This window comes from Eublepharis macularius, chromosome 2 (genome assembly GCF_028583425.1).
Source record: "Eublepharis macularius isolate TG4126 chromosome 2, MPM_Emac_v1.0, whole genome shotgun sequence".
Classification (NCBI taxonomy): domain Eukaryota; kingdom Metazoa; phylum Chordata; class Lepidosauria; order Squamata; family Eublepharidae; genus Eublepharis; species Eublepharis macularius.
Window position 1 is genome coordinate 45,571,996 of NC_072791.1, and position 25,607 is coordinate 45,597,602.

The 25,607-nt window shown below is 42.2% G+C and overlaps 1 protein-coding gene across 1 annotated transcript; it reads left to right on the forward strand.

Moving 5' to 3' along the window:
- Window positions 1–1,427: 1,427 nt before the first annotated feature.
- TMED10 (transmembrane p24 trafficking protein 10) lies at window positions 1,428–25,478 on the forward strand. Its single transcript, XM_054971246.1, has 5 exons — window positions 1,428–1,723; window positions 11,767–11,887; window positions 17,867–17,940; window positions 24,114–24,240; window positions 25,153–25,478. The coding sequence occupies exons 1-5, from the start codon at window positions 1,484–1,486 to the stop codon at window positions 25,272–25,274; spliced, it is 684 nt and encodes a 227-aa protein (XP_054827221.1). The 5' UTR covers window positions 1,428–1,483; the 3' UTR covers window positions 25,275–25,478.
- Window positions 25,479–25,607: the final 129 nt, after the last annotated feature.

Sequence of the window (25,607 nt, forward strand, 5' to 3'; positions counted from 1 at the left end):
AATATAGGGAGGCCTAGGTTTGAATTCTCAGTTCTGCCATGGAAGCTTGATGGGTGACCTTGGGCCTATCACAAATTCTCAGCATGGACGACTTCACAGTTGTGAGAAAATCGAGAACAATGTTCTCAACTGCTTTGAGTCTGAACTGAGAAAAGTGGGATACAAATAAATCCGAAATAAATGTATGCAAAGTTTCAGTTTTATTTTCTGAATTATAGTTTGACTTGGTTTTAAACACACAAGCTACATGTACAAAATGAGAGGATACCATGTGCAAGATAAAAATGATGCAGTGTTGCACATTAAAAACAGATGAAGGATAAGCATCAGTGATGGTGCATATTTTACCAGTCTTCTGAAGGAAAGCCCATAAAATCAGATACTAATCAAGAACAGTAGTTCCTGTCCTCATACTGTGGCATGCCTTTCCTGTATTTTCTTCTGCCTGCTGCAATAAGCAGCACTTCAATTTTGCTTTACTGGTGGTATGGCAGGAGTGTGGCAACTGCTAATGTTAAGAATGAGAATACAACCATAAAATGAGCAAAACTGTGAACGATCTCAGCCACAGGCACCAATCAGTCATCTTTTGGCTGCAAAAACCAATGTTAGGGTGGAAACTTCACAATATGAAACTTTGCTGACCATCTTGCAAAGAGACTTTAATCCAGAATACACCAGTGTTTATATATACGAACATAAGAATAGCTATACTGCTCAAAACAGCCACTGCATAGCCCAGTGATTTCACAAACTAATTTTAGGATTATTATCGAGAAAGGTAGCCATAATAGGCTGCACTGATACTTAGCTGAATACTGTGCTCTCATCGTGCCATAGCAATCATTCGCACTACATAGGAAAATCCAGGTGCAACTAGCTCTATACTGCAAGAACAACTGAATATGTGAATGCAGCTTTAGACTGATTAAACAGAAGTTCAGTATCGCCTTAAATAAATTAAATTCTGGAATATTTGTTTTAGTCTTTAATATGCCCCTGGATCTTTTTATTTTTAGGATTTCAGTCTTACTCGTTTATTTAAACGCACGGCTAACAGTTTTACTATGGTGTAGTGACCCTAAACACTTGAAATCCTTCACTAACACTGCTTTCAACTACAGCGCATTAGCAGTTACAAATTGGGTTACAACCAGAGGTTGCCCCACTTCTCCGTCACGGTTTTAGAAAGAGCTATTTGCGGGGGTGGCGAGAATATCTCAGATTATTTTCCTAATTCTCGTCAGGTCTGAGGCCTGGCACCCCAAACAAGCACGCGGCAAATGTCTCGATTTCCACAGTCTTCCCCGCCCCACTTGAGAGACCCTACAGTATGGAGGCGGCTGGGAGAAGGATCCCCTGGCAGCCCGCCCAGAGGCCTCAAGCCTCCCTCCCTTTCTCACGCAAGTCGCGGCGGGTCACGTGGCGCGGGCCGGGGCGGAGACAGAAACCCGGCCTGCGTCGGTTTCTCGGACCAGCCGCCATGCTGTCGCTCTCTGAGCCCGGCGGCCGCCCCCATCCCAGGCCGGCCTTCGTCCCGCTCCTGCCTCTCTTCCTTCTCCTGCTGCTGCTACCGCAGCCCGCGCGGCCCATCTCCTTCCAGCTGCCGGGCAAGGCCCGCAAATGCTTGCGGGAGGAAATCCACCGGGACACGCTGGTCACCGGCGAGTACGAGGTGGCCCCGCCGCCGGGGTCGGCCACCGGCCCGTCTGCCGATCTCAAGGTGCAAGGCGGCGAGCGGTGTGGGGGGCTGGGAGGGAAGCGGTGGCAGGACTTGAGGGGGGTATCGAGGCGGGAGGAGGGCGCGCCTTTTCCCGGGGGCGAGGCGGGGAGAGCCTGTTGTTCTCGCCGTTCCCCCGCCGCCGGTGGGCGTGGAGCCGTCTGCGGAGGCGGTGCGTGGGCCTCCTCCGCCGTTGGTTTGGCTTTCCCGGCTCTTCCGCTCCTCGGGACACGTCAGCCCTGCTTGCATCTCCTGATAAGGCCGAAAGACGGAAGGAGGAAATAGGCCCGGCCCTCGCCCATGTCTGTGTGTTCGCGGGGATCGAGCGCGCCGCGGAGTGACGCCAGGCGCCCACTCGCGCGGCTTTTCCTTCTCTCCTTGAGCGCAACGGGCTGCCTCCCCTTCTCGCTCCTGCTGTCAGCTCTTCTCCCGCATTTGGCTGTCCTGATTCTTTTCTTCCCTGCCCGTTTTGTCCGCCACACGATGCCTTTGCTTCCGCCACTCTATAGAATCTTTAACACGTGGGCAGAGAAACGGAGGCAGTGGCCTGCGAGTGTCAACTCGGATAAAAGAGAATAGAAATCCATTCACACGAAAGAAAGCAGCTGAGAAGTTGCTTGATGAGAAATGGTGTTGAGCATTTATGCCGCCCTTTTAGTGCTCCATGCGTGTTATTTTATTGCCACGATTATAATATTAATATGGGTTAGTGTTATCATCATACTGAGGATGAGGTGTAGAGAGGGAGTGATTTGCCCAAGGCCACTGTACACATTCAGAGGCTAGATGTGCCCCAAGAGCTTCCTGCTTTATATGGGGGGGGGGGCGCTCTACCTTACACTCTTCATGTGACAGAGAGATAATAGTACAAAGACCGGGCCATCAGTTTTATTATTCTGGGACAGGGTCCTGTGCTCTTGTATGTAAGGGTGAAACATTTTGTTGCAAAGAACCAGAGGTGCTGCTGCTTAAAATAGCAGGATTTGAGTCCAGGGGCACCCTAGAGACCATCAAGATTTTCAAGATACAAGCTTTTGAGAGTCAGATCTACCTTCAGTTGCCTCTAAAGTGCCAGTGGACTTGAATCCAATGCAGCTACCTACCTGAAACTAACTCCATGTTGAGTTCTCATCCCACCTGTAACATCTAGTTCAATTTCCATGTGATATATTGTCAATATGTTGTATGTTCCCAAGCCAGAAACTAGTAATGTGAAATGGAAGGAAAATTCTGGATACATATTGAGGGAGGGGAGACTAAAATGAGGTCACTGTTTTAAACAGATCCCAGTATTGGTTGTTGTGGGTTTTCCGGGCTGTATTGCCGTGGTCTTGGCATTGTAGTTCCTGACATTTCGCCAGCAGCTGTGGCTGGCATCTTCAGAGGTGTAGCACCAAAAGACAGAGATCTCTCAGTGTCACAGTGTGGAAAAGATGTAGGTCACAACACACACAACAACCACAACAACCATCGTTCTCCGGCCGTGAAAGCCTTCGACAATACATAGATCCCAGTATTCTTTGTGATGTATTTCTTTGCCATTTTAATTTTTAAAAATTAAATTTGATCTCTGCCTTTGTTTGAGGCAGCATACAACAAAAAGGACCCAATAAAATACACTAATAATTATTGTGTAAAAGCCAAAACTATTACCCTGGTAAAAGTGTGAAATTTCGATTCAAACATTACTAGTTCAGATGCACCTCATTTTATGATTGCAGCTGCTTTTCACAAATTGGAAATTTGTGATATTCTGAATTCAGAATTTCAGCCAAAATTTTAAGGAATAATGTGGCTTTGCATAACCAAAGAATGACATTTTCACATCTCCTTTGAAATACCATTCCAAAAGATGGGTGCCATGACCCAACAGCACTGAGGATTTTATAAAGGCCAGATATACTAAGATAATTGCTGAGTGGCCTAAGATGGTGAATTATATATATGGAGAAGGGGTACTTCAGCTAATGAATGGGGCAAGGATTTTGCAACCATTTAGGTCATTTATAACCCACCTTTCCCCTCAATGGGGACTCAAGGCGGTTTCTCCTCTCTATTTTATCCCCACAATAACCCTGTTAGGTGGGTTAGGCTGATGGTGTGTGACAGGCTCAGGGTCACTCAGCATAGTGGGGATTTGAACTTAGTTCTCCCAGACCCTGGTCCAACATCATAACCTCTACCTTAGGGCCTTGCCAGATGACACCACCTAGATTTTTTTTACAGTTGATATGATAGTGTTGGAAGATCTTTGACAAGAGCTGTAATCCTAAATATACTTGCTTGGGGATTAGTCCCATTGAAGTGGTGGGATTTGCTCCCACGTAAGCATCTGTAGGATTCGGATGGAAGTCTCATTGAATGCTGAGTGGCTTATATTCAAATAAGCATGCTTAGAATTGATCAGAAAGCCGTGTAGATCAGGAGCATGTATGAAGCCCGCCTTTACATAGGCATTAATTGTGGTAGGATGAAATGCTGGGGTTGTGGATTTACATAGGCAGCAGAATGTGATGAAGATTGCATTGTGTGTGTAACAAAGTATGGAAGGACAGAAGTTGAGGGTTAAATCGACAAGCGTGGGTCTGTCTGAAAGGATGATGTGGCAGTTTAGAGGTTTAAAAGTAAGGCAACTTCCTTGCATGTGATATTCTTTTTGTTGGTAGTGGTTTAGGTTAGGTGAGCAGGGGCAGTAGGTACATTGGCTTTGAAAGTGTAATTTGACAACATGGGAAGGATCAGAACTATTATGTCAATACTGGATTTTGTAGAAAATACAATAAGCATACTTAATATTTTTTCACAAGCTGGTGTAGCCCTTCTCAGTGGGCTGTATGCTTTGCAACTCACTCATCCTTTCAGTAATTTTGTAAGGAAGGTGAATGTAATGATTTCAAGAAATGGGTGCATGTGTCTTTAAATGTTTGGTGAGATAGGTGAAGAGTGGGGGTGAAAGAGAGATGAGTGAGTGATATGATTGGTGGATGACAGAGTGGGCGGAGTGAAGGCAGTTTTCAGTTACTGAGGGAGAGAAAAAGATTCAGTTAGGGTAAGAGAGGCGAGCTGTGTGCAGCCTGAGTGTGTTCATGTATTTGTGAGGGAAAGGCAACCTGAGTGGAATCCTGAACTGAGTGTGTCTGTGAGACTGTATATATTCATTCTGTTTGAAGCAGGCAAACTGAGTGTGCGCCTGAGAGAGAAAGAATTGAGAGTGAAAAGAAAACAGGCTAGCTGTGTGCTGTCTGAGGAGTTCTCTGTGAGAGAAATATAGAGCCTAGAGAAAGAGGCTAACTGTGTGTGAAGCCTTACAAGAGATCTGTGTGAATGAGTTTGGATGAAGCAACTAGAAGAACTAAGAATGAATTTTATGTAACCAATACGCTTCTTAAAAAAAATAAACTTTGTTTTGTTATATCCCAGAGTTATCTCCCATTCCTATCCTCAGGGCCACATAGAACCACGAAGGAGCCTGACGCTCAAACACGTTACAAAAGGGAAAATTTAAATAAAACATTTTGGAATAATATATTCCTGGTGGCAGCAAACTACCCAGAGGGTGTAAGGGGGAGATTTAAAGCAAAATCCACCCTAAAGAAAATACAGGTCATAACAGTGAAGTTTATACAATAAAAATAAAATAAATAAAATAAGTTTAGAGATAATGATGTTTGATGCTCTTGAAGGGCTTCTTGGCTGAAAAGGTATTCCAGATGGGCAACCTAGTTAATCTGTAGCAGCAAAATAAAACAAAAGTCCAAGTGGCACCTTAAAGTCCAACAAAATTTATTCCAACATAAACTTTCATGAGTCAGAGTTCACCTTATCAGTTCATGAAGTGTACATACAGAATCAAATGGGAAATTGTTAAATCAGTATTCATCAAGAAGCTCAGTGCTATCATCTTGACAGACAAGAATGTGGTGTTTCTAGTATCAAAGTAGAGATTAGAGATGTTAATTAGTTCAGCTATACCTGGTACAGGTAACCCCTGGCAAGTGTGCTGACAATGGCACACCAGACCATTTGCTTGGCTTCTAGAGGACCAGCCAGATCCCTGTTCGAGCATCTGAGGCACTAGCAGCCTTTATTGGCCCAGCAGTGTGAGAGATGGCAGTAGGCATGGCTTGTGCTCATTATTTCCTCCCAGACTTGCATAGTCACTAGCTGAGTCCAAGGTGAATCCCTGAGATGCTGGCTGCTCTGTTTGGGCTTGACTTGCTCTGAATGTGTCTGGCCAAGTACACCCCACCCCTGCATTTTGTTTGCTAGCACTCCAGCATCTTCACAGGTAGACACTATCCTTTTTTCAAAAAGGTTTCCTGCCCCAGTTCTATTCTTTTATCTTACCACTAGACCTATTGTATATTAGTCCTTATTTGCCTATCTTTCAGCAATTGAGAGTGGTCCTCATTCACTCTGAGTGGATGAATTGATTTCATTTGATACTATTTTAAACTGCTTTTCTTTCTTTCTTTCTTTCTTTCTTTCTTTCTTTCTTTCTTTCTTTCTTTCTTTCTTTCTTTCTTTCTTTCTTTCTTTCTTTCTTTCTTTCTTTCTTTCTTTCTTTCTGCCTTTCTTTCTGCCTTTCTTTCTGCCTTTCTTTCTTTCTTTCTTTCTTTCTTTCTTTCTTTCTTTCTTTCTTTCTTTTTCTTTCTTTCTTTCTTTCTTTCTTTCTTTCTTTCTTTCTTTCTTTCTTTCTTTCTGCCTTTCTTTCTTTCTTTCTGCCTTTCTTTCTTTCTTTCTGCCTTTCTGCCTTTCTGCCTTTCTTTCTACCTTTCTGTCTGTCTGTCTGTCTGTCTGTCTGTCTGTGTTTGTTTGTTTGTTTGTTTGTTTGTTTGTTTGTTTGTAAATCCTCCTCCAGGCACACTTTTTTTGTCCACAGCATAGAGTATAACTACATTTGAGTAATGGTTGAATGTTTTGTGCATCTTATGAAATGTGCGCTGATTCATGAAAGCATATCCTCAAATAAATTTTGTTAGTTTTTAAGGTACCACTGGATTACAGTTTTATTTTAGCTAAGAAAAGATTTGAACCATGACATTATTTTTATATATTAATTTTTATTTATTTTATTCAATTTATATTCTGCTCTCCCCACAAATTTGGGGCCGAACCCAACATCCTGTCCATTGTTGCAATACATGGGTCCATATATTCTCAGAGTTGTCATAGATCAGGTAATGGACTTTTGCTGATGCATGCCAACCCTTCCTGCCTCCCTCCTCCCCTCACTCATATCATGTCTACCTTAATAATTGAAGGAGGGTCCAGATGTCAAAGTGTTAGGTTGGCAACAACCTTTTAAGTTTCTCCATGCACGTTCTTCTGTTCCTGTAGGTTGAATCTGATCTTGAAAATAGACCCCAAAAGTGCTGCCTGTTCTGGGAGCTTCTAGGCTCTTGCAACAGCTTATTCATAAGCTAGCTGCTGCTGCAGAGTATCTCGTGCACCCTGTAGAAGACTCAGGCAAAGATCACAAAAAGGTGTACTCTAGAATTTTGAAAGAATCATTTATTTTATAGAATTTTGCTTTGTGGCGCTTAGCTGATGGTATGATTTCTGGTACTCTTCCTATTCCATGTTCGGTTTCCAGGGCAGAACAAAACTTGGTAATATGCTGGGAGGGGAAGTAGATCAGGATATTTTTCCTTAATCAGAAGTAGATCTTATTGAATAAAAGGTTGGTAAATTCTATTCTAAACTACGATTTTAAAGGCAGAGGAACCTAGACATTTATGTTTATTTAAAAAGTTTTCAACTGAGCATGTTTTAAAAGAACAGTAACTTGATAGTGGTGGTAGATGGATTCCTCCACCTCCACCCTAAAAGTTCTGATGGGACTTTTAGAAAAACTTTTCCAAAATTGGCTACAACCTCTTCCCAAAACCTGACAGTGCAGATTTGTATTGCACATCGCCTTTATGATACAGTATAAGTTTGAGAGGCTGTTTGTTCTTTGCATCTTAGGTTCAGTAATAATCTTTTAGGTCACCTTAAAGACCCTTGGGGCTCCAGAACCTTTTCAGCCTGGTTTCATGCTGGACTATGAGATTGGAGACAGCATTGGTGACGTCAGTTGATGACCTCCTTCTAAATGTAGAAAAAGGGCATTCTTCTTTGTTAGTCTTCTTGGATCTGTCTGCGGCCTTTAATACAGTAGACCATGCCATTCTGTTGAGATGGCTGGAGGTAGAAATAGACATCATGGGACTTGCTTTGGACAAGATTAAATTGTTCCTCATGGAATGGACCCAAAGAGTTGCAGTTGGAAGCCAGCCGTCCTCAGTGTAGGAATTACCTTGCAGGGTTCCACAAGGTGCAGTTTTATCCCCCATGTTATTCAACTTCTATGTAAAACTTTTAGGAGAAATAATTTAAAGCTGTGGAATTGGCTGTCGTCAATATGTGGATGATACCTCTCTCTATATCTTGCTAGTAGTAGGGTCATGAGTCACTGTGGTCAAATGGCTGAAAGCAAACAAATGAAACTGGACCCAAACAAAATGGAAGTGGTGCTGGTTGGGAAGGAGGAGATCTTGAAGGATACTGTGCTTCCTACTTTCAGTAGGGTTCAGTTGGTCCTTGTAGACTTGGTTAAAACCCTAGGAGTTAAACTGGACAAAGCACAGCTGCTAGAGAATCAATACAGCAGCAAATAATGCCTTCTCCCTACTCAGTCTAGTTTGGAAGATGTCCCCCTTGACATGGTCAGTCTGGCCACCTGGATTCACACCATGATAACATTGAGACTAGACTACTGTAGTGCTCTGTACAGAGGTCTTCTCTCAAAGTCAGCGTGGGAACTCCAGTTGGTGCAGAATGCTGCAGCTCAATTACTATCAGGAGCTAGGCATGCATATTACACTCATTCTGCAGTCACTCCATTGGCTTCCCGTCATTTACCATGCTCAGTTTAAGGTTTTCATGTCCGGTATAAAGTCCTTCATGGACTTAGTACCTTGTATCTTCAAGACTGCCTGTCCCCCTATGTTCCACCACTGCAGCTTTGCTCATCTGAATGGGGCCTTTTGTAGGTACTGCCCCGCTCATGAGCAAACTCAATAGCTGCCTCCAAGCACGCATTCTTTGTGGTCATAGATCCAGAGGAGTTAGCCGTGTTAGTCTGTAGTAGCGAAATCAAAAAGAGTCCAGTAGCACCTTTAAGACTAACCAATTTTATTGTAGCATAAGCTTTCGAGAATCTGACGAAAGAACTGTGATTCTTTGTGGTGGCTCCCACCTTATGGAATGGCTTGCCTGAGGTGATCAGGAAAGCTCCCACCCTCCTGGCTTTCTGCAAACTTTACAAAAATTCAGGAGGGGTTTTTTTTTTTTACATGGGTAGTGGGGATGTGATGTGAAGAAATGGCTCAGAGAGATGCCTTGGAATAAGTGAATGTATATTGATTGGGCATGTCTGCTGAGATAGATGTGTTCCTGCTAGGTAGACTCAACGTCAGTTCATATTTTTGGTCAAATTGTTCTGCTTCAGCCTCGTTTCAGATCTGGACTGGATTTATGCTTGTTTTTGAAATTTCTGCAATTCCTTACTCTATTATCTTGCTTTATGGAATGTCACAACTGTTCATCATGCTGTCTCATGCCGTGTAATCTGCCTTTAGTCTCAGAGAGGAAGGTGAAATATAAATTTAAAAAATTAGGTTGCCTCTCCAGAAACATTCCGGAGATGGCTTATAAGGAAACAAAACATTAAAAGATGTTCAATAAAATCTAGGATAAAAATTCCAGCAAATTAATTAAAACCCAGCATAAAAATAGACTCCAGGCAGCTTAAAACACCAGTTTGTTTAAGATAAAATAGTGTTTTAAAAAAATCAGTCAATCAATTTTAACCAACCTAGTCTGGATTAGAGCCTACTACATCAAATGTACATTTATCTATTTATTTAGAAAGTTTGTATGCAGTTCCACCCAGTTTAGGGTCTCTATGGTAGCAAAAAATCAAAACATTAAAACAGCGTTCAAAATACAGATAATATACGATAATATACAATATTTAAAACAAAACATATAAGCACATAAATAGGAAGGAGGGCCAATAGGAGTTAGGGAATGCCAGCCAAAACAAAGAAGTTTTCACTTGCTGGTAGAAGACCATGAAAAGAGAGGCAGACAAATCTCCCTGGAGAGGGACTTTCAGAGTTTTGGTACTATGATCGAGAATGCCGTTTCTTGGGTCGCCACCTGTCTAGCCTCAGATGGCAGGGGCACCTGAAGCAGGACTGAATACGATGGGAATGGTTGGGTATGTTTGTGTGGGAGAAAGCAGACTCTAATGTATGCTGGCTTCAAGCTATATAGGGCTTTAAAGATCATTATTAGCACCTTGAATTGTGCCCGCATGCAACTTGGGAGCCAGTGTACATGCAACTAGACTGGAGTGATATGATACCTATGACCCATTCCAGTCGGCATTCTGACCACAACATTCTGGACCAGCTGTAACCTCCAGACACTCCACATCATGCATCTCTTGTTCGCAAAAGTTTGTGTGAAAATAAAAATGTTAGTCTTTTAAAGCTGCTGCAAGACTCTTCTGCTTTTTCTGCTGCCTCAGGCTAACATGGTTACAGCTCTGGGAGTTTGTAATCTAAATCATTACTGTGGCAGTACATCATCTCCACTCACATACTTGTCTAGAAATATTCCATAACACTGGTACGTGAAAGCTTAGTTTTGTTTTGAAATTCACATCCTCCAGACAGCTACACTGGTGCATTGAGCTCTATACGCCACAGCTTAGGAACCTGTGGTTGGATCTTGTCTTTGGTACCTAGCTGCAAGTATCTTCAGAGCAAACACCGAGTCTACTTACCAGGAATGATATTTCTCAAGGCAGATGATTCTAAGGCAGCTGCTCACACAAGTACATATCTGTCATAACTAGTTACCCCAATTAACCTAGAAATCACAACTAGTTTCTTTTTCAGAGACAAGTGCTGTATGAATTCTGTTGTCCGGAACAACATATGCTCGGAGCAGCTACGGGCTGGGATCATAATTGAGTTATAATGGTTCTTTGTTACCATGCCATTTTTGCTGCCTTCATGGTAGCTCATCACTATGTCTGATTGTGACATCCTGGCACTAAAAGTTACACTGTCTGTTCCGGAGGAATGTATCAAATGTGCCTGTTGACTTCATAGCAGAAGTTCTTTAATGGCTGTCATCCCACTTGATCCCAGTCGGATGTGGGCTTCTATTGTTCAGGCCAGCAGTGTGGGGAAAAGAGCTGTACTTGTGGAGGATGATGTTACTGTGCATAATGCCAGAGCATTGTCGAACATCTTTCAGACTGGTTGCTCCCCCACGATTGTGTAGGCTGACTCTTAACAATTTTCCCTTCATGTGCTTAGTTCCATGGGCTATGTTCCTGGCTGAATATGGGCAACAGGCATTTGATGCCAAAAGAAAAAGGAAATAGAGCTGCCCTGATCTACTTCTGGGCATGCTTCAGTTGATGTTGGGAAAGAATTTGCTGTCTGTGGTTGTTGTCTTCTCTATATGAAAACCACACTCAGCCATCCTCTAATAAATGAGACCTACGCTTTTAATATGCTTCCAGTGATCTTGTAAAGCCTGCTTTACTTTCAAAAGTACAAACCTAGTGTCTCCTTGAATAATTGGTTTCAATTATGCAATTGTTGTCTGGTTAGTGTAACTCATAGCTTGCTGCCCTTAGAACCTGCTATTGATTTTGAGTTAGTTGAGTAAATGTCCATTTTGTGACAGTTTTACTCCCTTTTTCTTCTGTTTCACCCCCTCTCCCTTTAAGAAGGCAGAGGTTCCCTTCTGTTTCAGTGAGTGATTGGGAATGCTATCAAGTTAATATATAAGAAGCTAATGAGACAGAGACATTTTTGACAACCTTAATTTATCTGAAATTTAAAATTGTAGTGAAAATGATTTCTTCAGCTATAATTGGAGCAAGGGAAAAACATAAATGCCCTCAGTGTTTTAGAAATGCCTGATTGTTATTTTATTAACTGAGTTGCTTCTCCCATTATTTATTGTTGCTGCAGATTACTGACTCTGCTGGGCACACACTCTATGCCAAGGAGGATGCTACTAAAGGCAAATTTGCCTTCACCACAGAGGATTATGACATGTTTGAGGCCTGCTTTGAGAGTAAACTTCCCGTGGGTGAGTGTGAAAAGGCCAAGCTTGATGCTTCTGGTCGGCTTTGTTTCTTTCCCTTCTCTCTTGATAGAGTACATTTTAAAAGAGTCACATTTGTCTTTGGGCCAAGGTTGTTTGCTTTTGCCAAGCACTTTTGGCATCTTTTGGACTGTGAGAGAGCATTTAATCCCAGAAGGTTCATTTCCTAATATAACTGGTGAAAGCCAGTTGCTGTATTCCTTCCCAGAAGTGCTTGCATTTGAGCACTGGTGAAATCGGAATTGAACTGTAATGTAGCATGAGGCACAAGACGAACATGATCCCAGAAGGGCACTTGCAGCCGTGACAAAAACAAATCTCTGGGTAAAGGAAATCCCTTGATGTCTTTCACATCAGATGAAGATACGCAGTCTGGCTGGATTTTTATTGGAAAAAGCACCTGGAAATGTAAAAGTTCTGCACATATTCAAAATGACATCAGATGTGCGCAGTCAACTCCTTCCTCCATAGCCCTAGTCAGCAAGCAATGGCAGCAAAAAGGGACATTAGCTGCGCAGTTGATTCCAACTTCTGAAAATGACACCTTCGTTCCTTTTTCACATGCCATGCACAAATGGGCTACCTCCTGTTTTAATCCGTCTGTACTTGAAAGGAGAAAGATCCTGTTTACCCCTTGCCACTCTTTCTTCTGCTGTGTTGGGCCTCAGTTGGAAGTTAGACTGGAATTGTTCTCTCTCATTGTGCTCTTTCAGGTCAAAGTAGGTCTATTCCAGCACTGGTTCACTGCCCACTCTTGAAGGTGGAACAAGGTCTTTTCATCATTTGCTCATACACTTGGGTTGGGCAGGAGGCCCCTTTCTAGTCGAGGTTTGACATGTGGTTATAACAGCCAATGGATCCTTGCATTGGTGTGTTCTGTCTTGACAGAAAGAAGGGGGAAGTGTGCAATATGTTGGTTGCAAACCAAGCGTTTGGGACAGTTGCCTAACAAATCTTATAGCTGATGTTTCCTGTGGAAGTGACGCATTTGCCCTTCTTCCTGCTGAATATTTCGGTTGAAGTTCAGGGTAAATATCCCACGTTCGAATTGCTGACGGGCAGCCATCACTACTTGCCCAGGCTTACATAAAATGGCTGTTTATCTCAGCTAAAACTCTTATGCCACATAATTCCTGTGTTGTGATCCCACAAAATATCTGCATGGGATAGTGACTCTGAATGCATTAAGTAAGTGTACGACATTGGTGTGAAATCCATTATGACCCTTGGGAGAGGAGTAATCCTCTTGACTGAAATTGCATGCTCTTTGGGGACAGAATTTGGATTTAATGTGAAAGCTCATTTGAGTGTGTTTTGCCATTTTTGAAGGGGTGCCACCGAATTGCCCATGCCCCAAGTACAGGCTTGTGTGTTTCAGTCATGAGTAATTTCTATATCAGACTGGTGCCATTAGTCTGTATAAGTAGGAATGCCTTTCAGTTATATAACAGTTCTTTGTGCCATCTGGATTGCCATGGAAGGTTTGCTAAGAGAATTAGATATGGTTTAGAGTCTGTGTTGATTAGCATCAAAGCTGCTTCTCCCTAATTATTATAGGCATTCCTGCCACTGATAGTAGATGTTCCTGATATCCCAGATCCTGATAAATTCTTTGCTAGCCCTGATTGCTTGTTCATGGGACCTATTATCACTTGATTTCTGCTTACCACATTTATCCATTCAGTCTCAATAGAGGCAATCTAGTTGAGTTGAGCACTGATTGCCTCAAAGCTGTGTAAGTGAGCTGCACTGTGAAGTTTGTACTAAGCAATAGTTACACTAGTTTTCTCTCCCCCACAGCTTCTATGCTGGTAGAGGTTTGGCACTGAGCATAGACTCTGCATATAGTACATTTTATGGTTAGCCGCATGATTTTTTTAATTGAAGCTTGTTTCTAGAAAACTTTAAATGACAAAGCTGTATAGTAAAGCTATATGATGGCCATGCCATAAGTTCAGACTTTAAAATTTTTTATTATTTTATTTACTTCATTTTTACTCAACCTTTCTCCCCAATGGGCTGATGTAGCATAGTGGTTAAGGGTTTGGAATGTGAATCAGCAGTCTGCTGGTTTGAATCCCACTACTGTCCTGAGCTTAGCAGGATAAGCCACTCCTCAGCCCCAGCACTCCCGCTGTATTGTGGGGATAATAATAACACTGACTGTATTCAGTGCTCTGAATGGGACACTGAACTGACTAGAAGAGCAGTATATAACCACAGTTATTAATGGGGAGCCTAAGCCCCTTACATAATTCTCTTCTCCATTTTATCTTCACAACAAGCCTATGAGGTAGGTTAGACTGTTAAGTGTGTGACCATCCCAAGGTCACCCAGTGAGCTTCCATGGCAGAGTAGAGATTTGAACCTGGTTCTCCCAGATCCTAGTCTGACACTCTAACCAATATACCATGCAGCTGACCTTCTGAAGGGAAGGTCAGATTGATAAGTGTCATGTTCTGAGGAAACCAAATTAAATTGAACCCCAAGTAGCTTACTCATTCACCTCTTCATGGTGGTGTTTAGTTTTTGACTTCCTACCAAGTGGATGCTGTGGCAGCATTAATTGCACATTTGTGTCTGCCTTGGGGAGACAGAGCCATGATAACAGACACTAGCAGCCGTTGGGCCAGGTGGGACCGGAGTAACTGGGATTTCTCAAGCACTTGGCCACAAAAAAGGGGAAGAGGAAGTGAAAGGGACTGTGCTTTGCTCAGAGCTTTCAAGCCACAGGGAAAAGTCAGTGTGTGAGATGTAGGGAGCACTTCTTAATGAGTTTACAACTAGCAGAGACCTCTTCTCTTGCATCACTTCCTTTTGCAGCCCAAGGTGGTGCATTTTCAGTTCCTGCTTGCATTATGTGCAGAAAACTCAAGTAGGAAGATGTCATTTGCTAGGAATATTTGTTAGGTTACCTATTAATTATGCATCTCAATTGCAATTTTGCATTGTTCAGACCAGCATGCCTTTTAAAGTTAAAACCTATTGTGTAAAATTCATTCCTCATTTTTAATAGCAATCCTATTTTCAGAATGAAATCAAGAGCATTCCATTCTTATTTCTCCCTGTTCAAGCTGCCTGAAGTTGTAGAAAATCTCTTTCTTAAAGGATCTGTCTTACTGGACCTATAGTTTTAAATTGTTTTGTGTTGTTTTCAGGCAACTTTGGCTTCAGTTATATGTGTGTTCTGTGAATAAGGGTCAAGCATCTTTCACCACCTGACAGTTGAACAAATAAAGCTGATATTACTATTTGTGAGTTTAAATCGTCCAAATTCTGGGAATAGATTTTGCTGGGTTCCTGGATCATGATATTGGAGTTAAGGGGAAACCAATTCACAACTAAAGCAGCAAGAACGTGAAGTTGCCTCATCAGTCTGTATGCAGTGGCCCTGTTTTTACCCCACCCATCGCTTTCAGATTGGCCGTGGGCAGGGTTTGTGCAAGAAAGTTATGCAAACTGCAAACTAGTTTTCATATAAATTCTACATTTGAATTGTAGGGCAGCTAATTTTGCAATGATAGCAGAACTTGTTCAGGCAAGAGAGAGGCTGTGTTCAGACCTCAAAATAGGCTCCAGTTAACCCGAGATTGTGCTGGAGCAAAGGGTTGCACAAGCATCTTCCCCTGCCCATCATGCAAAGTGCAGTTAAGGATTTCTGTGGTTCCCTGTGACCTAGGAATGCAGGCATCCAGCTAAATCACAGTTTGATTACTCAACACGATTTGAATTATCGTGGTTGTAGTAGGGGGGAGGAAGGTGTGCAGTTCCAAACCAGGAATCCTTAATTGTGCTCTGTGTGAGAAAAGAGGCACAAGCTTGCCAACAAGCCATGTTTGAGAACATCTCAGCTTAATTGGAATTTGTTGAGACACCTGAATGCAGCCACCGTGGTGTGTAAATGGTTCTCTTGTGAAGAGGCAAGGACCACTGGTGTGTTACACTAGGAACTTTCCTGCCAATCATATTTTGTATGTTTATCCACATTTTTACTGATCGTTTTTGGACATTTTTGTAGGCGCTAGTGTAGATTTCTGAGGCTTCTTGCTATTTTATCTTTTAAATCTATTGTCCAGTCATTTCCTGCTATTTTTGCCATGTGTTTGGCACAGTATAGCTTAAATGTAATTCTTTATATCTGTTTCCTCTATCTCTGCCTGAGAATCCAAAGTTTTGTCCACTTAAATTGTAAGTCTGTTATTTGTCAGTAAAATGGAATTGTTCTGTGGCTACAGCCTGCATTGCTGTAGTGGACATTTAAAGCGAGCATAGAAACTGGCAGGGGCACTGAATGGTTCTGTAGTGGCAGTGGTGGGGTTCTGCCAGCATGAAAACTACATCTTGGATGATGTTGAAGCAAAAGCATGGGAAGTACTCCCCTTCATTTCCACTAAAGGCTTGTCTTTCTTTTCCGTCCCCCAAACACTGCATCTACTGTGCTTTGCTGCCACCTTCCTGCAAAGTGGTTTGGGGAATAAGAGTGTTGTTGTATGTTATATGAGACACAAGAGTGGACCTAATTTATGTGCGTAGAGGGGGGACCAGATCAGTTTTCACTAGTCTCAGTGAGACTTGCTTCTCAGTAAACATGCATAGGAGCAGAGTGTAATTTACACTTTAAAGAAATTGGTCACAGCAAGGCTTTTACTTTCTGTTTGTTGTCTTTCAGTATAACCCTTCTAATTTGCCTGGTGAAGAGCCACATTCACATTGCCGTCAACTAAGAGCCATTTACTTCTGTCCCTAGCATGAGGACTTGCGTCTTACTGATTGCATTGGAACTACCTGTTAACCACAGGCCCCACCAGGAAAGGGTCTTTTGCCCCTTTCCCTGAAACATGGGGCAGGTGCCACTCAGGAGAGCCCTTCTGCAAAGAGCCACAAGTGACTCCTGGGCCTCTGAGTGAGTGTCACTGCCCTAGAACTTATTGTCAGAGGCAGGGTTAAGCCTTGAAGAACCCTAACCACGCAAACATATCTAAGAATGGAGAGCCTGGGAATAAACTGAACCCAGTGAGCGTTTGTTTAATTTGTTAGGGCAGCTCCTTCTAAGACAAAGAAATGGGTGACTGGAAGGTCATGCTAAATGATAAAGCCTTTGTGACATGCAAGAGCATGTAAACAGAAGGAAAGATAGGTTACAGTACAGAACTAGTACAAGTAATTGCACCAGCTCAGTCATGGGCACTGAAAACTAATTTCAGGCTGAACTGAGGCAGTTGAAATAATTTACTTTCTTAAAAGACCAGATTCCTGCTCAAAATAGGCTTCAAATAGGAGACTCATGATCTGCCTTGGTAGCTTGTGGTTTTATAATTGCTGTAGGTGACCAGAGCTTTAGGCAGGCTCTTGTGTTAATTTGCAAGGAAAATTACTGTTGGTAGGGAAGGAAGAGATTCGGAGGAGGAGGACAGATGGGAAAGGAGAGACTGGGTTTGGGTAGGAAATACAGCAGTCACACAGGTTTTTCCATTCCTAGATATTATCCCAATGTGTATCTTTTGTCCCACAAATGGCATTTTAGTCTTCTGTCTGACATCTAATTTTTAATAGCCCATTCATGGCTAATTCTTTCATCTCTTCAGTTCTCTCCGGATTTGTTTGTATTTCCATTTGAATAAAATTAATCTTTGAGCTTCTTCCAGCTGTTTTGAATCCAAATGGTTTGTGTGTTTTCTTATTGCTGGGGGGAGGGGGGACTAGATAATCAAGAGTGGCTTGTGTCCAGCATACTCCACATACTTAGTTGCATCTTGTTCTTATTACTTTTGGAAGCTCTTCCTTTAGTCAATCCTATTTTTCCTCTGTGATTTTTAGGCACAGCTGTGCTGCCTCTCCAGCCATCTAGAGGCTTGAATGGGAGGAGAACTGTAAATCCTTCCCTAAAGCTGGGGGGGGGGGGTGCTGGGAATTTCCTGGCAGGCCAAGGGCTACATACAATGAATCCTTTCATTGCACTTCCAGGAACAGGGCGGATGCCAGACCAGCTCGTGACCTTGAACATGAAGCACGGAGTGGAAGCAAAGAACTATGAGGAGGTACATCCCTGCTTGCTGCTTGCAATCTTTTCCTAGCACTCATGTGATGCTGTATGTGGCTCCAGGGCTCACAGTGAGAAGCTGCTTTCTCAGCCATTATGACAGCCTGCCAACTCCCTAATTTAGATCTCATCTGGTGGAGCTTTAAAAAGCTGCGTCTCCATTTGGGGGAGGGGGTTGTACTCAAGGTCGTGTTTTTCAACAGAAGCAGATTGATACAGAAAATAGTTATGTATTCCATTCCACAATCAGAAAGTTTAAATGGAAAGTAGGATTATAATGTAGTCTCAAACCTAGGTGTAAAAGTATTGATAATACTTTTAGTGGTACTTCTAAGTTTTAAAAAAATGTAAGTCACATAAACATCTCTGGTAAGCAGGTTCTTGTATTACAAAGCATTCCCATAGCATCCACATAGCATCTACCAGCTCCTTTAAAAGTATAGGTCTCCTGTTTAGTTAAAGCAGAATATTTGGATTTACTCCTACTGCAGGAATGATCTTCAAGGTATTTGCTAAGTTTGAGTGCAAGGTAGTCTTACTCCCCTCCTTTCTTGCCACACTGGGCACCTTACTGTTTGGAAATGCTGAACCATTTCCTTGTGTTCCCACTGACACTCACAGTCTGAACATACAGTGAATCAGACCAGAGTCTTACCTAGTCCAGGGTTGTCTATTCTGATTGTGGCCAAGTTTTTAGGCCAAGGAATTTCCAAACTCTACTAAGATCCGTTAACTAGAAATGCCAGGAAGTGTTCTCGGGGCTTCGTGTTTACAATTCAAGCACACTTCTTCCCTTTTTTTTCTTTTGATGAGTCTTTTGCAATTAGTATATGAATTAGGGGCAAGATATATTTCTATCAGTAATATGGGAAATGGGTTTCCAGGCTGCTTTATTTGTTAACATTTTCTCTAGTACTGAGAGAATTGTCTGCATAGGGAGAATTTCATCACTAGCTGTATTGTGTTTTGAGAGGCCTTTGCCAGTATGCAGTTAGATTGGACTCTTCTCTGTCCCAATAGTAGTGGCAGCCCCTCTGTGCAGAGTGAGGGAGCAGGCAGTGGTGGCTCCTTGCTACATCAACTGAACAGGGAGATGCGTGAGTGGTGGCAAGGAGCAGCAGCCACTGCCTACCCTAACCCTGTGGTTTGTGGAGGGGATTGTGCCCAGCGATGTCATCCTTGCCACCATCTAAAGGGAAGACAAGCAGAGACGGCTGCTTCTTACTGCTTGCCTGACTGCCTTGATTAAGGAGGCAAGCAGTAAGGGCAACAAAGAGCACCTGCCTCGGTCTGCTTACATGTCTACGCTCTTTGCTCTCTACCTCTTTGCACAAGTGTATCGTACCTAGCTGCCACAGCTCGCTTGTCTACAAGGGTGAATGAGTGAGTGGCAGCAGCATTGTCCTCCCCACCCCACTTTCAATTCTTTCCGGTGGCAACAGATAAAGTGGAACTGGAGCAGTGCAAAGAGGGGAGGGTGATCTAGTCTTCATTACTGCTGAGAAGACAGGTAGTGATGGCGGCCGCAGCTCCATATCACAAATGGGTTCCGAATTGGTGCTAGTGAACACTCTAGGGTAAGGGTAACAGAACCTTGGCACCTGCCAACAAGGCCAGTCCTTTATTAGGATTAAAATATCGTGTGTGTTTGCCTTGCTCTGACTGCTTGGATTGGGCTTATGTCTGCTTATATGTGGAGATAATTTTTGCTATAGAACAAATTACACATGTAGTAGTCTTGACTCGAGCATTAATCACATGCTGGTTAGCTGGAGATCATTCCTTAATGTTCACTCAAAGGTACATGCACATAAGGGATGTGAAGATAAATTGTTGCTAGCTAATGCTTTCTTCAGAGGTTACTAACCCTCTCAAGCTTCTGCTTTTGCTAAAACAAGTATTCTGCCACAGGAGAGAGAAACAAACAAGTACAGATACCTGTGTCGGTGTCATATGATATCTTTGAATGTACTTTGTCCCACTGAGAAGCAGAATGAATAAATCGTTTATTACGGTCACAGGCCAGCAAAATAAAATATACACTAGCAAAAATATTTACATAGGAAACCAGTACATGGAAAATGTAAAGTAGCAAATACAATTCATTAAGTCATCACTAAACTATAGTAGACTCTAGCGACTGTACAAAATCTGACAACTCTATCCATAATCCCGGGCTCAAGGTTGACAAGAAGAATGGAGGTATACAATTCCTACAGTCTAGCAGGGTTCACTTTAGAGCTAATCCATCTCAGTACCAAATTACTATTTAATTACTCTCTCATATATGCTGTCTTGATAAAAAAAACTTCCAATGTGCACAAACGCCTGGAGCATATTTAATAAAACTGGAGTTTGGTAGCACCTTAAAGACAAACAAAATTTATTCCAGCATAAGATTTCATGAGTCAGAGCTCACTTCATCGCTGGCATTAAGCAGTTAAGCAGCTGTATGCAGATGAAGAAATATCCGTTCCATTGTGTACTTGCAAAGAGTTGCAGTACTTTACCAGGTACTGCATACCTATACAGTAATGAAGGAAGTAGTCAGATCTGCTTGGCTGCCTTTATTAACCCTGACCACAGTTGTAGTACCAAATGTTGATATTTTGTGAACACGCAAAGCTACCTTATACTGAATCAGATCACATTGGTCTATGAGTATTATCTACTCCAGGGGTCCTCAGCCTTTTTGAACTTGCAGAGATATTTGGGATTCTGATAGAGGGCGGTGGGCATAACCACAAAATGACTGCCATGGGAGGTGGAGCCAGCCGCAAAATGTCAAGGAGTGAAGTTAGGCATAACTCTAATAGTAGCTCTTCAGCATTTCAGCAGAAGCTCTGTTTAATGGGATGCCTTTAAAATTAACATATTGTTTAACAATATTTTCTTGCATACACACAAAATTAGTGTATATATTGCGCTAGTTAAGAAACTCATACCTGGCAGTATCTGTCTTCATTTTGCAGGCATCTAGCGATAGGAAAATGGAAACATGCTTTTTTCTGGCTTCATCTCCATATTAAATGAGCTCTTCTCATGAGCCGAGACATTTTCAGATGCATTTTGAAGGTACAAAGGAAGAGAGAGAGAGAGAGAGAGAGAGAACCTCCTGCTCAACCATTAGTAGTTTTAGGGCTGGAAGGGAGAGTGAGAGTCTTGGCACTCTCGCTAAAGCGCAGAGCGTTTCTTTTTTTAAAAAAACTTGCCAGAGACGAGAATAACTTGAGCAAAGTTAGCGGGCTGTCAGATACTGACGTAGCTTTTATGCTTTATTATAGAAACGGAATGTCGTTTCTGTTTTTGTTGTTTATAGACCAAAGGTGCTTCTGGCAGCTGGTTGCCCAGCAGTGGGTGCCACTAAATATGACGTGTAGATACACTTGATAAGGGAGAGACCTTACTGGTGCAAGGATTTGGGGCCATTGTTACTGTTTTGACAAAGTAGTTTGTGAAATCTTATGGTAGAATAAAAAATTGGTAGTCTTTAAAGTGCGACAAGATTGTTTGCTTTTGTTGCAACAGATAAATATGACTGCTGTGCCAGAACTGATGTTCTTGGGTCTCATTTGCTGTGCTGTGCAAGGTGCCCAGATTCTTCCAGGCTTCTCTGCAGAAACAACACAGATTTTCAATATGCTTCTCTGCTATACAGAGCATTTGTTGTTGTGTTTCTGTATCTTCTGTATCATTTGTTGTTGTGTTTTTGTATCTTTCTTATCTTTTAGCACTAAAATATAATGGCTATTACTGAAAAGATTGAATGTAAAATTGCTCAAGTATAGAACTCTAATGTAACTTTTGTCATCACTGAGGTTTGGTTGCCCCCTTGTGGCCATACAGCAAACAGTCACTGCTGCTGTAAATTTACTGTGTTTCATTGCTCCTAAAACTTCTTAAGCCATCTTCTAGTTTGAATTTGGACTTCTAAACCTATTACTGTATTATCATATTGTCCCTCTTAGTTCTTTATTTTAGCTATGTGAGACTGGCTTTTCTATGACTATTTATGTATTTACTTCATTTATGGTCCACCTTTCTTGCTGAGACTGAAGGTGGATTACAGAATGAGAAGACAATGCAAAGAAAATACATGGAAAAATAATGCAATAATAATGTGGAACATATACTACAAACAATGCAAACAAAAATCTGGATTGAAAAATTAGAAAACAATGCATGGCAGAAAACACGATACAGTAGACAATGCAAGAATAAAGGAAAACTCTCTAATATTTTAAGTCGTTAAAGTTAGAATTCTGTTTATTTTATAAAGATGTCCTCCTGAATAATTCTGTTTAACTACAACTCTATTCCAAGTGCCATTCTGACTAATTATGTTTTACTACAACTTTTAGTCCCTCTTTAAAAATGCCCTCCTGAACAAATCTGCTTTACACACTCTGTGGCACAGTAGTAGAAGTGTGGGAGCCTTCCTGACCTCCTTCTGCCAGGTGGGAGCCCCAGTGGACATTGCTCCAGTATGAGCATCTGTTGTTCTTAGCCCTTTACAGGAAGGCTTTGCTTGGACGAGCAAAGCTATCACAGCAGAGAAAGAGCCATGTGCAGAAACTGTTCTTGGGCCATACCTTTCATCCCTACTTATTTTCCTGCACTATTTCAGACAGATGCATCACTGTGTCACAGTGTCACTGAGAGATCTCTGTCTTTTGGTGCTACACCTCTGAAGATGCCAGCCACAGCTGCTGGCGAAACGTCAGGAACTACAATGCCAAGACCACGGCAATACAGCCCGGAAAACCCACAACAACCAGCAGTCTTCTGCTTTTTAAAACCTGGGGTCCACCTTAAATCCTTATATGCAACACAGGATCCACTTTTAATTTTTTATCATGTATGTCCATCTACCACCTTCTCTAGTGTTACTGTTCATAAAAGAAATTAGGGTACAAGGGGCCCCCAATTTTGGTAGATGCAGTTTGTTCAAAGATGATAATTCCTTTTCCTACACAATTGTTCCAAGTACAGGTGTCCTGTGTTCATTTCTGTATGGTCTTTATTTCTGTGCTCCGTCATTCTGTCTTTCTATTAAACTAAACAAATGGTGGTGCCAGATGTGTTGTCTATACAGTTGAAAACCAATAATATAAAATATCCCTGGGGTTATGTCCCTTACCCAGTGCCAAAACAAACTTACAGTAATAGCCATTGCTGTTCTCTATGCTGCCCTCGTCACTGCATCTATTGTCATAACTTTTAGCTCTTAGTAATTTCAATTTAATTTACTTCATTTATACCCCAGTTTTCTCTCCAATGGAGACCCAGAGTGGCTTACATCGTTCCCCGCTCTCATTTTATACTCACAACAACCCTGTGAGGGAGGTTGGCCTGGGAGGGTGTGACTGGCCCAAGGTTACCCAGCATTCCCTGCTGTATTTCTACAACAGTCAGATTGTTTACTGCTTCTCCCATCCCCATATCTGTCAAAGTAAATCAGGGACAGGGAGGGAAAGAACACCATCGTAAGTATTGCTAGATGGTTAAGTGAAAAGGTCCTTATTCAACATTGGAAGTATGTCCAAGGTATCTGAGCTATTGCTTGTTCTGAGTTCCTTCCTATATTTTTAGAGACAAAAATGGAAGTGCTTTGTCCCATAAATGTCCTCTCCCATGTATCTTTCCAATGGAATTTTGTGGCTATTCATGACCATTATGCCTCCTGCGTTTCTGGTACCATTTGTGGAGGCTTGATAAAGCATATGCTTTACAGGCAGAGGATCCCAAGTTTAGCACCTGGCATCTCCAGTTAAAAGGGTTTTCTTGGGTAGCAAGGGCTGAGAAAGACCTTGCTCTGCCAGAGACTTTGGTGAGCTGTGGCTGGTCAGAGTAGACAGTATGGAACTAGATGGTCTGACTTGGTAGAGGGTAGGTTTGTAATGTTACTGTATTGTGCTGTGGACTACTTTTCCCCAGTGAACTAGGGATTCTGAGTCATGATCATGTGATACTGAGTTTATAGCAGCAAAAAGGGAGTGCTGACCCACTCTGCTCATTGAGAGTGATAGCAAAACATTGGGAAAGCTATACCGGTACATAGTAGTATAATACTAAGCTATGATTTTATCCCTGATTGTCATGTCCCAGGGAAGCGGGAGGTGCTAGTAGTCAGTACTTTCTGGCTTAGTTAGTGGTCTCTTTCTTTGCCAGATCGCTAAAGTGGAGAAGCTGAAACCGCTGGAGCTGGAGCTACGGCGCCTAGAAGATCTTTCAGAGTCTGTTGTCAATGACTTTGCCTATATGAAGAAGCGGGAAGAGGAGATGCGGGACACCAATGGTGAGTAGTGTCTATCCCAGTTGGGGATTAGTACCACAGATTGGTCTCTCTCCCACATCTAGGGACTGTTGTCATAATGCATTTATTTATTAAAAACCTTTCTATGATGCCTTTCCACCTAAGTTGAAGTTCAATAATTTGATGTTAGGTCTGTTGTCTTGATGAGTGGAATAGCCCACCTGACTCTAGATGTATCACCTTTCAACTTTTTTTCCCTAGTTGTTGACATTTTACCTCTTTCAATATGTTTGATACAACCCAACTACTATGGCAATAAGTCCTATCATGTTCTACCTAACCTCCTGTAGGCTGCTCACTTTTCTTCTCAGTTTAACTCTGATGTCGTCTTCTTATTGCCCATAATCACAGATGATCATACTCAAAACTAAAATAATTCAGTTTCTAGATTTGAAATAAAATGGGTGCAATGGTAAATTATATAGATACGTTCATTTGCATACAATCTTCACTGTGCATGAGTGGTTTTGGTAAAATTTGGTGTGTGTGTTTCCCCGCCTTAGATGATTGTTATGGTCAAGAGGTACATATATGAGAGCAGCAGCAGAGATTTCACAATTGGGTGCCATAATGAAGGGGGCAGGTTATGAGGCAAGGCAGAGAAGCTGCACATTTGAACACTTTTGAGGCCCTTTGTAGACGCTGACTGCATTAGCTGAAAGAGCTAGGATTTTGACTTGCAGATTTTGCTGCATGAAAGCAGATCCTTTTTTGATTTCACTGTGTCCATTGTGCTCAGAGAGCTACATGTACAGCCACCTTTTTGTGCCTATTGGTTCTTACATCAGTGCTTCAGGTGAAATACTAGACCCATCTGTAAGGACTGAGATGAAAGGGCTTGAGATTCTTGTTGTTCCTTTCTAGTGACAAGCTTGTTTCTTTGTTTTGTTTCAGAGTCAACCAACATCCGGGTACTGTACTTCAGCATCTTCTCAATGTTCTGCCTCATTGGACTGGCTACCTGGCAGGTCTTCTACCTGCGTCGCTTTTTCAAGGCCAAGAAGCTGATTGAATAAGGGGAAGGGGCAAGATTTCTCTTCTTTGAAACCCCAGCAGAACACTGCAGAGACCCAACGATGACTGTCCAGAGCCACTTCAGAGTTGACCTGCCAAATGAAGCTTTCCTGTATGAATTGGCCCCTAAGGGAAGGGAGGGGGTGGGAGTTGTGGTTTTAAGGGACCATTGAGCAAGGATGAAATAAAACATTCTGGAGACAGCGGCAGTTGGTGTTTGCGCTGTCTTTTCTCTCCCTTACAGTTAAAGTTAGGTGACCTCTTCCCCTACGTCACCAAACTGGTTCTCTTAAGCCTCTTGAATGCACTGACATTGTTATACTTGCAGCAGTCTG